This window comes from Phacochoerus africanus, chromosome 9, assembly GCF_016906955.1.
Source record: "Phacochoerus africanus isolate WHEZ1 chromosome 9, ROS_Pafr_v1, whole genome shotgun sequence".
Lineage (NCBI taxonomy): Eukaryota > Metazoa > Chordata > Mammalia > Artiodactyla > Suidae > Phacochoerus > Phacochoerus africanus.
Window position 1 is genome coordinate 125,900,507 of NC_062552.1, and position 14,541 is coordinate 125,915,047.

The window sequence follows — 14,541 nt, forward strand, 5'->3', positions numbered from 1 at the left end:
CTATTGAGGTATAATTCACAAAATGTACAGTTCACTTGTTTAAAATGTAGTTCAGTGGGTTTCACTATATTCACAGACTTGTGCAGCCATCACTACAGTCAATTTTAGAACCTTCATATGATCCCATAAAGAAACCCTACCCCTGTACCCGTTGACAGTCACTCTTATTTTTTCCAAACCCCCCACACCCTCCAGCAACCACTAATTTACTTTCTGCGTCTATAGAATTGCCTGTTCTGGACATTCTGTATAAGTGGAGTTGTGTGGTAGGTCTTTTTTTGGTGTGTGTGACTGGCTGCTTTCACTTAGCATGATGTTTTCAGGTTTTATCCATACTGAGCATGGATTAATACCGCATTCCTTTTTATTGCAGTATAATATTTCATCATATGGACCCACTACGTTTTTCTTATTCATTCATCATGTACATTTGGATTTTTTCCACCTCTTGATATGAATAAGGCTGTGAACATTTTTTTTAACAGGTTTTTATTATATGGATTGTGCTTTTGGTGTTGTATTTAGGAAGGTCTTGATCCAAAAATTTTTTCTCGTGTTTTCTTCTAGAAGTTTTACAATTTGGGGTTCTGTGCTTAGTCCTGTCATTCTTGACTAAATTTTTATATGTGACATGTATGGATCTACATTAATTTTTTAAAGTATGAAATATAATATTTGTTCTGGTATCATTTCTTGAAAAGATTACTTTTTCTCCCTTGACCTTTGCCTTTGGACTTTGTGGAAAATCCGTTGACCCTCTGGGTGGTTCTGTGCTGGACTCTGCTGCCTTCCCTGTCCTTCCGTGTGTGCTGATAGCACATTGTCTGCATCTGCATCTGTGTTTTGATTCAGGTAGTATATGTCTTGCAGCTTTGTCTGTTCAAGGTTATTTTGACTCTTTTGGGTACTTTGCATTCCTGTATGAATTTTAGAATGTTTGTCAATTCCTGCAAAGTAGTGGTGTACTGGAATTTTCCTGAAATTGTGTTGAATCTCTAGAGCAATTGGGGGAGAATGCTGTCTTGGTAGTATTGAGTCTTTTGATCCATAACGTAGTATTTCTGGATTTACTTAGATCTTTAGTGTCTCTCAGGTGTTTTAGAGTTGTCAGTGTGTGTGTCACATCAAATCTATCCCTTTAAATAGGCAAATTCTTTTTTTTTTTTTGTCTTTTAGGGCCGCACTGTTGGCATATGGAGGTTCCTAGGCTAGGGGTTCAAATAGGAGCTGTGGCCGCTGGCCTACACCAGGGCCACAGCAACTCGGGATCTGAGCCACGTCTGCGACCTATACCAACAGCTCACAGCAACGCCAGATCCTTAGCCCACCGCGCGAGGCCAGGGATCAAACGCACATCTCCATGGATGCTAGTTGGGTTCGTTAACCACTGAGCCACGATGGGAACTCCATCGAATTCTTTAACTTTGACTTTTGATTAATCGTTTGTATGTAGAAAAAAATCAACTCAGACTTTTTTTTTTTTTTTAATGGCCGTAAGGATGTTCTCGGACCAGGGATTGAATCTGAGACACAGCTTCGATTTATGGCACAGCTAGATCAATGCCAAATCCTTTTAACCCACTGCACCAGGCCAGGGATGGAAACCACACCTCCGCAGCTACCTGAGCTGCTGCAGTCGGATTCTTAATCCACTGTACCCACAGCAGTACAGCCAAGTGACCCAGTCATACATATATATATATATATATATATATATATATATATATATATATATGTTCTTTCTCTCACATTATCCTCTATCATATCCCATCACAAGTGACTAGATATAGTTCCCTGTGCTATACAGCAGGATCTCATTGCTTGTCCACTCCAAATGCAATAGTTAGCATCTGCTAACCCCAAACTCCCAGTCCTTCCCACTCCCGCCCCTGAGCAACCACAAGTTCACAAGTTTCTTTTCTGTGGAAAGTTTCATTTGTGCATATATTAGATTTCATATATAAGTGATATCATATGATATTTTTCTTTCTCAAGTTGCTGCAAATGGCATTATTTTGTTCTTTTTATGGGCTGAGTAGTATTCCATTGTGTGTATGTACCACATCTTCTTAATCCCTTCATCTGTTGATGGACATTTAGGTTGTTTCCACGTCTTGGCTGTTGCGAATAGGGCTGCAGTGAACATAGGGGTGCATGTATCTTTTTCAGTGAAAGTTTTGTCTGAATATATGCCCAAGAGTATTGCTGGGTCATATGGTAGTTCTATATTTAGTTTTCTGAGGAACCTCCATACTGTTTTCCGTAGTGGTTGTACCAGTTTACATTCCCAGCAACAGGTTAGGAGGGTACCCTGTTCTCCACACCCTCTCCAGCAGTTGTTATTTGTTGACTTGTTAATGATGGCCATTCTGGCCCATGTGAGGTGGCACCTCATTGTAGTTTTGATTTGCATGTCTCTAATAATTAGTGATTTTGAACATTTTTTTCATGTGTTTGTTGGTCATCTGTATGTGTTCTTTGGGGAAATGTCTATTTGGGTCTTCGGCCCATTTTTCAGTTGGGTTGTTGGGTTTTGTTTTGTTTTGTTTTTTCTGTTGAGTTGTATAGGTTGTTGTAAATTTTAGAGAGTAAGTCCTTTTCAGTTATATTGTTTGAAACTATTTTCTCCTGTTCTTTTTTTTTTTTTTTGTGGTTTCCTTTGCCCAGAGCAGGAATTCTTGAATTGATTTTCTACCGTTGATCTTGTCTCCTGCAACTTTGCTGAACTCATTTATTCTAGCAACTTTTTGTAGGTTCTCGAGGTTTTCTACACAGATGATCGTGTCTTCTGTGAACAGACAGTGTGAATTCTACTTTTCCAGTGTGTGTTCCGTTTATTTCTGTTCTGACTTTTGCTTTTCATTTGAAGTACTGCAAGGCCATTTTCCATGTGGGATCCCTCCTGCTGCACTCATTTGTTGACTCTGTCGCGCTTTTAGATTATGGGTAGCATCAACATTGTTCTAAAACTCAGAACCACATAAAAAGGTTTGGACTCAGGAGTTCCCGCTGTGGCGCAGTGGTTAACGAATCCGACTAGGAACCATGAGGTTGCGGGTTCGGTCCCTGCCCTTGCTCAGTGGGTTAACGATCCGGCGTTGCCGTGAGCTGTGGTGTAGGTTGCAGACGCGGCTCGGATCCCGCGTTGCTGTGGCTGTGGTGTAGGCCGGTGGCTACAGCTCCGATTCAACCCCTAGCCTGGGAACCTCCATATGCCGCGGGAGCGGCCCAAGAAATAACAACAACAACAACGACAAAAAAAGACAAAAAAATAAAATAAAATAAAAAAATAAAAAGGTTTGGACTCAAAAATAGTAACTCCTGGGAGTTCCCATGGTGGCTCAGCGGTTATGAACCCGACTAGTATCCATGAGGTGCAAATTCGATTCCTGGCCTCACTAAGTAGGTTAAGGATCCAGCATTGCCATGAACTGTGGTAGAGGTCGCAGATGTGGCTGGAATCCCATGTTGCTGTGGCTGTGGTGTAGGCCAGTGGCTGCAGCTCTGATTCAATCCCTGGCCTGGGAACTTTCATGTGCCACAGGTGTGGCCCTGAAAAGCAAAAAAAAAAAGCCACTGGCCTCTTTTTGTCATGTTTCCTTCTCCTCATTCTTTACACTCTGTTCCCACCCAGCATAGAAATTCAACCTTTAAGCTGCCTGATTCATAGCATTCACCCTCTGGATCTTTCCCTCCCACCATTCCACCATTTTTCTTTAAAGTAGCTGTCCCCTAGATTTTTGCAAAAGTTGTAGAAGTTCTTTCTAAAAATCTGGAACATATTGATAGGTAAAATTAAAGATAAGATTAAATAAAAGATCTGACAGTTTCATAAAAACAAGAATTCTTAAACCAGGCTTTATGTATTTTCTAAAACTGTGATTGTAATGGCGTGTGTGTGTGTGTGTGTGTGTGTGTGTGTGTGTGTTTAGTTGAATCCTTTTCCTGGAGTTAGATTCCATAACTTTCATCAGGTTTCAGAGGAATTTATTTAATGAAAAGAAAGGCAAGATAAGATAAGAGAAAGCTTTAGAATGAATGAGTTTGTCTAACCAGTATCAAGGCTGATTCTTGAGCCTCTTGTCTCTTGAGTCTTTTATACCTTTTGAAGATAATGTTTTGTTTCTTGGAGTAAATGACTGTTGTTTGCGATTAATCCAGTTACACGTGTCAGCTCAACACCTGGTACTTGACCTACTGTTTTGTATCACAGATTTTTAAGAATTTGAATGCACTTCAGAAATTTCCTTTCGGGTTAAATCTTTTTTATGTTTGTTTTTATTAAAGTTGTTAAAATAATCTTTGGATTCCTGTTGTTAAGTCACTAAACCCCGAGTCACTAATGGTAGTGAAGAGTGAGGCTGTTCAAAGCAACACTGGAAGAATTCATATTTTACAAGAACTCTTTGGAGTTCCCGTCGTAGCTCAGCGGTTAATGAATCTGACTGGCATCCATGAAGATGCAGGTTTGCTCCCTGGCCTCACTCAGTGGGTTAAGGATCCGGTGTTGCCGTGAGCTGTGGTATAGGTTGCAGATGCCACTTGGATCCTGCGTTGCTGTGGCTGTGGTGTAGGCCGGCGGCTGCAGCTCCGAGCAAACCCCTAGCCTGGGAACCTCCATATGCCACAGGTGTGGCCCTAAAAAACAAAAAATAAAATAAAAATGAATTTATTATTGCCACATGTGGCTTCCTTTTTATGGGTCCCCGGTCTGAGAATGGAGCGTCGTGGTACATGCTGCGTGAACCCTTGGGCAGTGTGGCCACTGCCTCCTATCAGCTGAGTGACTGGTTTAGTTTCCTCACCTAGCAAATCCGAGCATTAGTGATACCTGCCCCCTGTGTATCTGTTTGTTAAATGAGTAGCAGTTAAGTAGAAAACGACTTGGAAGTAGAAATGTTTTAGCAAACTTGAGAGCCTCCTCCACCCCCATCCTCCCTCCGTGATGTCAGGTGCACAGGTCCCCTCGGGGTAGGTTTCAGCTTCAGCACAGGGCGGATGGTGTCGTACGTTCTGAGGTTTAAAAAAGACCGACATGGTGTCGTCGCTAATTGTCGCCTGTTATGTCTGCTAAATTATAATAAGAATTTTCTTTTTCATTTCTACCAAGCCAAACTAGCAAGACGCAGTCAAGAACGAGACAATCTTGGCATGTTGGTCTGGTCGCCTAATCAGAATCTATCAGAAGCAAAATGTAAGTTTAAGAGCACTTTTATTTTTCACCTTTCTTTCTTACTGCTAACTTTTAAAGTTACCTTTGTAGCTGAAAGTCTCCATGTATATTACATTTCTCTTATGTTTTTAAAGTCAATATTCTGTAGAGTTTGAAAGTGTGCTTTTTATTGTCTGTCGTAATGATTTTAAAATTCTTAAATTCTGGTTTCATAATCTACTTTTTATTCAATATGATGTACTAGCTAATATTCCGAAGTAAGTAGGAGGAAGGGTTCAGAATGGAAAGAAAATTATAATGCAGTGTATAACTCCCTCAGCTGGGAATTAATAGATTTATAAAGATGAAGAGTTTAACAGATTTCTAATTTGAGGGATTGCCAAGGTCAAATGTATGTTATTGGAAACAGATTTTATAATGTAAGGCTTCAGCCTAGCTAGAGGTAGAACCTTTGAATTGGCTGTTTGTCTTGGGTTAGCATTGTTAATTAGAATGAATATTTGCAGCTACTTAGGGTTTTCTTTGGGTGGGGAGTTGGGGTCCTAGATCTGGAAATAAGATTAATTTTATTTCCAGAGTTTACTTTTTCAGCTTTTCTGTCCCCTCTGCTCAGATGATACCATGCAAGAATAACTTTTTTTTGGGCCACTCCCATAGCTTGCGGAAGTTCCCAGGCCCGGGATCAAGCCCAGCAGCAGCAGTGACCTGAGCCACAGCAGTGACCATGCCTGACCCTTAACTTCCGGACCACCAGGAGCTCCAAGAACAACTTTATATCAATATATTGCCAGAAGTCTTTGCCACTCAAAGTTTTTGTTTTCTTCATAACTTAAAAGAGAGAAGAAAAACTAAATCCCTTCTTTTGAGGGTATTTCAGTGTGTGGGGGTGTCTATGGATGGAATACATGGGGATTTGTGAACTCGAAAGTCACATACAAAATTTTTTGGTGTATGTACATTTTCCTGGAGAAAATTGGCTCTTTAGAGGGCTCTTCGACGTAAAAATAGGATAAGCATCAATGCCCTCCAGCATGGTGGGGCCTAGGGAGCTGTCAGGGGCAAAGGTTGGTCAGAAAACTTCAATTGTGAGTAGAGGCTGGAACTCAGTATTTCCCAGATTGTGTTCTGCAGTATTAAACGAGGTGTTAACAGGTTTCCACTGCACGTACGTGTTGGAGATGATGCATATTAAATATCCCCTTGTATATTTCTTGTCGTGTTTGCACATTTAAGGTGCAAAGAGGTCATATGGTAAAGAAACATGTTTAATTTTGACCAAGAAGGATTCTTTTTAAAAATGCAATACCCTCAGAGTTCCCGTTGTGGCTCAGTGGTTAATGAGTCCGACTAGGAACCACGAGGTTGCAGTTTCGATCCCTGGCCTTGCTCAGTGGGTTAAGGATCTGGCGTTGCTGTGAGCTGTGGTGTAGGTTGCGGACAAGACTCAGATCCCGCATTGCTGTGGCTCTGGTGTAGGCCAGCGGCTACAGCTCCAATTCGAGCCCTAGCCTAGGAACCTCCATATGCCGTGGGAGCGGCCCAAGAAATAGCAAAAAAGACCAAAAAAAAAATACGATACCCTCTATGGAATACAGGAAATTCAGCTACTCTGAGTAATGCTAAATTTATCAATGATAAGATAGTCTCAGCCTAATGTGATTTTTCAGAGTATCTTAATTTTGCCTGCAACAGGCTGGTTGATGAGCTTATAATGAACAGAATAGCAGAAGGAAGTGGCATTTCTCATGCCTTTGCTGTGCTGGGCATTTTAGATATTTCTGTTCGTTTTTTCCCTTTGAGCACATGAAGTATCTTACAAAAGCAATCTATTCCATTTTTGAACATGTTGTTCTTTCTAACGAAGAACCAAAAATCTGCCTCTGTGTAATTTTTGAATCCTTGTTTTCCTGCGCTCTGCTGTAAAAGTCACCTTCTGAGGGAGTCTTTCAGATGCTCAGGCATCAGCCAAACCTCCCTTACTGTCTCTGTCTCTGTCAAACTGCCTGGTCGCCTCAAGTATTTCTCAGGTGGTTTGATTTTGGGGTCTCTCTTCATCTCTAGTGCACTCCTGACTATGTTTCATTTGGTCAGCGTCCATCTTAAATATGGTGCACAGAACTGAATATTAAAAATCGTGAGCTTGTTGAACACTGGACTGAAATACCTCTGTGTTCCTGTGTCATTCAGTCTTCACTGTAGCCCAAGAGGCAGGTTTTGTTCCCATTTTACAGATGGCGTTCCACGATTCAAAGCGGGTGTGAAACTAACAGAGGGTCGGGGCGGGGCCAGCGGTGTCTGGGTTTGCTGGCTCTTCCCCGCTTCACGCTCTAACGCGTCCCGAGGTCAGGGTCGTCAGGCCTCGGCCCCCTTCATTTCTGTCCCTTCCTTCTGTTGCTGCAGTTCGAGTGTGTTAGTACCTCCTGCTGTTACTCAGTTGCCTGATGGAATCCTGGGAGTCAGGATTTAGTTTTAATATTATCTTCTTTTTCTCAGACCTAGAAGGAAAGAGCAGACTATGAAAAGTTAGTAGGTTTTTGTGTTTTTGTTTGTTTTCACTGTGCCTGTGGTACGTGGAAGTGCCCAGGCCAGGGGTCAAACCACCCTGAGCTGCTGCGGTGACATTGCCAGATCCTCAACCCACTTTGTCACATGGGAACTGCAAAAAGTTGATAGATTTTTAAGCAGTGGCATTACCTAAAATAAATTTGCAGTTTTAATGTAAGTCTTGCCAGTATTAATTAAAACTTTAAACCAGTCTTAAAGTGACATTTACATATTGTTAAAATTCAGAAGACGCGAAAGTATGGAGAAGAAACAGTTCATCCTTTGTTTCATTACCCAGAGAGATAACTGTTGGTAAACACTAGGGGATGTTTTTCTAATGCTGTGTGTGCACGTGCGCGTGTTTAAATAAGTGAGATGATGGTATCTCTGTGTGTGGGTGTGTATTGTCTTTTCGAACTTTGATCTAAGCCTTTCTTACTTTGCATAAACCCCTTGAAAACATATAAAATAACTAGTATTCTATCATATGGATATATCATTTTTCTATTGAAAGTATAGCTTGTTTCTAATTTGTTCCTATTGTAAAAGAAGGCAGTGGTGAAAACTTGAATCTCGGGGCTTTGTTCCCTCCCTCCGTCCCTCCGTCCCTCCGTCTATCCTTCCCACCTTTTTTGCCTTCGAGAAGTAGAATGGAATTGTGGATTGATGAGAAACTGCTAAAGTGTGAGGATGTGAACATGGGTTCCATTTGTGGAACTTTGGGAATCATACTCTTTGGCGAGTCATCTAGTCAGGTCAAGCGTTAAGCTGTAATTCATTACAGTGCTAATGCAAACGAGCACACATAATTTGTTCTCTTTGCTGTCATTTCCCCCCCAACTTCCCTTCCTCCCACTATATAGGCAAAAAGAAGTGTTTTTTACTTGCCTTCTGAGTTGTTTTGAAAGACAGTGGAGGAGTTCCCATCGTGGGTCAGTGGTTAACGAATCTGACGAGGAACCATGAGGTTGCGGGTTCGATCCCTGGCCTCGCTCAGTGGGTTAAGGATCCGGCGTGGCCGTGAGCTGTGGTGTAGGTTGCAGACGCGGCTCGGATCCCGCGTTGCTGTGGCTCTGGCGTAGGCTGGCAGCTACAGCTCCGATTCGACCCCTAGCCTGGGAACCTCCATATGCTGCGGGAGCGGCCCAAAGAAATAGCAAAAAAAGACAAAAAACAAACAAACAAAAAACCTTTGCAGTTCTTCACAAAAGAAAGAGAAAGAAAGCAGAAAGAAAGAAGGAAGGAAGGAAAGGAAGAATAAAAAAGAAAATGGTGGAGGGAAGGAGCTACACAGGTAAAATAGAGCATATAACTAACCAAGAAATTAAAAGGCTAAAAAAAAAAGACAGTGGAAGTTCTGATTATACAGCCTTGATTCTGACTTGAGGTAGAAATTAGCGATTTGAGACATTTGTAGACTTCTCGTAGATACCCCAAAGCTGGCGTAGACTCTTGGCTTGTCCTCTGCTGGGTTCGTTCTTCTCAAGTACCTGTTTTAGAGTTCTGCCTCTTAGGATTACTGCAAGTTTACAAAATTGTTTTATGGTTATAAAATAAATACTGTGGTAGAAATTTCAAACAACACAGAATATGTAATGGAGACAGAGCCTTCCTGTAGTCACTATTTATAATATATATGCGTTTTCTAATATTTTTATAGGTATTAATAAGTACGAGATGTTTGTCACGTATATGAGCTGTTTAGCAATTTTCTCTTAATAATGTATCGGGGACTTTGTTCTATTTATTTACAGTTACTTGGTTTTAAACCAACAAGTATGAGGTACCATCATTTCGTCTATTGTTTTAAAAAAATTCTCTATTGACGATATTTGAAATCTGTTTTTTTTTTTTAAGCTTAAAAAAATAAAGCCGTAGTGATCTTATTTCCTTAGGGTAAATCCCTAGAAATAGAATTCCTAGGTCAAAGGGAAAAATGTATTATTTTTATTTTTTTATTTTCTTTTTAAAAAACACGTAATTTTTAAAGCAGTGTTAGGTTCGTAGACAAATTGAGGAGAAAGTAGAGCGATTTACCATATACACCCACATATGCACGTCCACCCCCGTGTGCCCCTCGCCAGGGCACGTGGCACGTTTGTCACCATCAGTGAACCAGCACAGGCACAGCGTGATCACTGTCATTCTCATCGGGGTTCACTCTTGTGTCGTACTTCTGTAGGTTTTGACAAATGACAAATCTGTATATAACGACCGTACCCGCCATGGTAGTATCACACCAAATCGTTTTCCCTGCCCTAAACACCCTCTGTGCTCGGCCCGTGCGTCTCCCTCAGCCCCTAACTCTTGGAAACTACTCCTCCGTTTTGCCCTTTCCACAATGTCACCTAGTTGGAATCATTCAGATTGGTTTCTTTGACTTAGTGATGACACACACTTGAGGTTCCGCCGTGTCTTTGATGGCTTGTACTGCTGAATAATACTTCACTGTCTGGCTGGTCCACGGTTTACCCATTCACCATCTAAAGGGCATTTTGGATGCTTCCATGTTTTGGCAGTTGTGAGTAAAGCTGCTATAAACATCTGTGTGTAGGTTTTTGTGTAGATGTAAGTTATCACCTCCTTTGGATAAATACCAGGGAGTGGGGTTGTTGGGTCATATGGTGAGAGTACATCTAGTTCCGTAAGAACTCACAACACTGGGGGGAAGGGCTGCCCCATCTCGCACTCCCACCAGCAAAGAATGAGAGCTCCTGTTGCTCCACTTCCTTGTCAGCATTTGGTGGTGTCGGTGTTGTGGATTTGGGCCTCTATAGTTGGCTTAGCTTATTTTCTTTTAGAGAAAAGACTGAGGAGTTCCTGCTGTGGCGCAGTGGGGTCGGCAGCACCTTGGGGGCACTGGGACATGGGTTTGATGGCTGGCCTGGCACAGTGGGGTAGGGATCCGGTCTCGCTGCAGCTGAGGCTTGGTTTGCAGCTGCCGCTCAGGTCTGATCCCTGCCTGGGAGCTCCATTTGCGGAGTGGTCAAAAACAAAAGCAAAAACAAAAAAAAAAACCCAGCAACAACAGATACCTATGCACTAAATAAAATAGTGAAAAATATCCTATGTCTCTTAAGTTAATCGCTATTATGTTAATTTTCTGGGTGTCCTTTAGACCTTATAAACTTACTTGTTTGTTTTTTAATAGTCTTATTATATGGATGTTTCATGTAATTTAAGTTTTCATATAATAGTTTAAGCATTTCTAAACAGTGCTGCAGAGAACATCATTGAAGTGGATTTGCGAGGTCACATGGCACCTAGATTTTTCCATCTTTCATCTAGAGTTGTATGAGGGTGTCTGTTTTCCAAAACCTCCCTAGCACTTGGGTATATATATTTTTTCTTTAAAATTAAAAAATATATATATATTTTTGTCTTTTTTTGCTATTTCTTGGGCCGCTCCCGCGGCATATGGAGGTTCCCAGGCTAGGGGTCGAATCAGAGCTGTAGCCACCGGCCTACGCCAGAGCCACAGCAACGCAGGATCCGAGCCGCGTCTGCAACCTACACCACAGCTCACGGCCACGCCGGATCGTTAACCCACTGATTGAGGCCAGGGATCAAACCCGCAACCTCCTGGTTCCTAGTCGGATTCGTTAACCACTGCCCCACGACGGGAACTCCTAAAAATTATTTTTATTATTATTTTTTGCTTGTGACCATGGCATGTAGATGTTCCTGGGGCAGGGATCAAACCCAAACCACAGCAGTGACACTGCTCGATCCTTAACCCACTGTGACAAAGGGAACTCCTCCAAAGTCAATTGCGGTAAATGTAACGAAGTTTTACCATCTTAACCACTTCGAAGCGTGTAGGTGTCTGCTCTGAGTACGGTCACATTGTTGCACAGCCAGCCTCCAGAACTTTTCATCTAGCAAAATTGAAGCTCTGTCCCCTTAAACAACAATTCAGCATTTCCCTCCCCAGCCCCTGGCACTCGCCATTCTACTTTCTGATTCAATGAATTTGACTACACTAGGTACTTCCTATAAGTGGGGTTGTATAGTATTTGTTTTTTGGTGACTGACTGGCTTTGTTTGACTTAGCAGCATGTCCTCAAGATTGAATCCATGTTGTAGCATGTATCAGAATCCCCCTCAAAAAAGGAGTTCCTGTCCTGGTGCAGTGGAAATGAATCCAACTAGGAACCGTGAGGTTGTGGGTTTGATCCCTGGCCTCGCTCAGTGGGTTAAGGATCCGGCGTTGCTCTGAGCTATGGTGTAGGTCGCAGATGTGGCTCAGATCCCATGTCCAGTTCGACACCTAGCCTGGGAACCTCCATGTGCCACAGGTATGGCCCTTAAAAGACAAAAGATAAAATAAATAAATAAATAAATAAATAAATAAATAAAAATCCCCTCATTCTTATGGTTGAATAGGAATTCCGTTGTATGGGTGAGACCACATTTGGGGGCGTTCCCGTTGTGGCTCAGCGGAAATGAATCCCATTGGTATCCCTGAGGATGCGGGCTTGATCCCTGGCCTCGCCTAGCGGGTTAAGAATCTGGTGTTGCCATGAGCTGTGGTGTAGGTCACAGACGCAGCTTGGATTCTGCATTGCTGTGGCTGTAGTGTAGGCCGACGGCTGTAACTCTGATTGGACCCCTAGCCTCAGAATATGCCCCAGTTGTGGCCCTAAAACAAACAAAAAAAGACCGCAATTTGGCTATTGTGAATAATGCTGCTCTGAACATGGTTATGCAAATATCTTTTTGAGCCCCTGCTGTCAATTCTTTTAGAAAATACGTACTAGAAGTAAGTGCCTTTGCGCTGAATTTGGTGGTTCTGTTATTTAACTTTTCAAAGAACTACCATACTGTTTTCCACAGAAACTGTATCATTTTATATTCTTACCAGAAGTGCACTAGGTTCCAGTATCTCCACATCCTTGTCAATATTTGTTTTTTTCTTTTTACAGCCGCACCTGCAACATACGAAAGTTCTCGGGCTAGGGATGGAATCAGAGCTGCAGCTACTGGCCTATACCACAGCTACAGCAATCTGGGTCCGAGCCACATCTGCAACCTACACAGTAGCTCATGGCAACACCAGATCCTTAACCCACTGAGTGAGGCCAGGGATCAAACCTGCAGACTCATGGAGACCAGTTGGGTTTTTAACCCGTTGAGCCGCAATGGGAACTCCCAGTATTTGTTATTGTCTGTTCTCTTTTGATTGTAGCCTTCCTAATGGGTATGAAATGTTTTAGGCATCTTGTTTAGAAACAGACTTTGCTGATCTGATAGGAAAAGATTTCATTAATTTTTACAAGGTTAAGCACCTTTGTATTTCAACCTTTGAATTCTTCTACAAATAGCATTCAAACCTTACCTTATTTTTTGTTTTTAAATTACATTTGGTTAAATGTGTTAATCTTACTTGCTGTGTCTGGAACACTGTTGCTCTGAAGCCAGGTTATTAGAGACCCGTAAGTCTGTGTCCTCTCTGCCCTGCTCCTCATTTGCGTCTTGTTCTATCTGCAGTTACTCAGTCACTTCTCCCTTCCCTCGTGTTCAGCCTTTGTATGTGCTTCAGTCTGCATCTGGACTCTTGGGTTTGTTTCATTGGTCTATCTGTTGATTCTTGATTTGGTGCCACTTTAATTCTTTTTCATGTTCCTGGCTCATGTATTTATTTATTCGTCTAGGTAGATCTTGGAGTCGTGGTATCAAGTTCTCTATATAAGTATCTCAGTTGGGTTATATTTAATTTGCATTTATTTAGTGAACATCAGTTTCATTTACATTTTTATTGAGCAGTTTTGTGTGCCTGGTAGTGTATCAGGAGCGAGGGATTCAGGAAGCTTATATTCTAATGGGGAAATTATATAAAAGGTAATTTATATGTACTTTCTTCAGTCCACTTCTTTCTTTTTAGCTGCTGTCTAGAGAAGTTAGGTCAGATGCTTATGGTCCCTCAGCTGGTTAGCAGCCACATTTAGGCTAAATATCTGGTTCCCAGACTGTGCTTATTATACATCTGCCTTCCTATACTGTTTCACTTAAAAAACTGTAGTTAAAGGCTTAGAGCATTGCTGATACGACACAAGCTGCTTTGCGGTATGTCCAAGTAAAACCTCTTTAAGGAAAGATGCAGCCTTTGGAGTATGCGTAGAAAGTGTTCCTGGGGAGACCAGTTCGTGTAGAGGAAATGTAAATAATTCCCAGTGGTAGAGATGAGAACAATAGCATTTAGATAGTATTATATTAAATTATTGCATTAATTGATGATACATTTAAATGACAAAGGAGTGCCTGAGGGTGGAAGCTGGAGGTTGGGCGGAGAGTGAGAAACTAAAAAATACTCACTCATTGGGGGAGAGGACAGTGAATTATTTCAGCATCAAGCCTCTCCTCCCATGGACTCTGAGTGTTCTGATGCGCCCCTTGGCACCCAGCAGAGAGCACCGTCTTTTCCTGAGTAGAAACAGCATTGGGAAAAGATGACATCTGAGTAGAATGTTGAGGAAGGAGTCAGTTCCCTGGCTGGACGAGGGCACATATGCAGTCTGGGAAGAAGAGAGGGTAGCACTTACATGTGCACAGGTGTGCGTGCCGGGCCTGGCTGGCCAGGGCACACGGTGTCCTTGGGCAAGTGAGAAGAAGCAGTGAAGCCGGAAGGGCAGGCCCGTTTCTTGCAGGGATGAGGATTTTTGAGGAATTTTTAGCCAGGAGCAGTATGATCCCTGCTCGAAAGCTGTTGACAGCCTGTGGTTTAGAGAGGAGCGGGAGTTAGAGGCAGCAGGTGCTGATGCAGTTGCAGGTAAGGAAGATCACGCCCTTGCTAGGCCACTGCTGTGAAAGGAAGGCTGGTGGAG

The 14,541-nt window shown here is 42.2% G+C and overlaps 1 protein-coding gene across 2 annotated transcripts in view; it reads left to right on the forward strand.

Moving 5' to 3' along the window:
* RCOR1 (REST corepressor 1) overlaps positions 1 to 14,541 on the forward strand; it is a 147,521-nt gene that overhangs the window by 87,732 nt on the left and 45,248 nt on the right. For both annotated transcript variants that reach the window (XR_007137233.1, XM_047797706.1), the window contains exon 3: positions 5,111 to 5,194. Coding sequence is in view for 1 of the 2 variants with exons in the window: in XM_047797706.1 (XP_047653662.1) it covers positions 5,111 to 5,194 (84 nt within the window). In the remaining variant the exon portion in view is untranslated. The remainder of the gene's footprint in view (positions 1 to 5,110; positions 5,195 to 14,541) is intronic.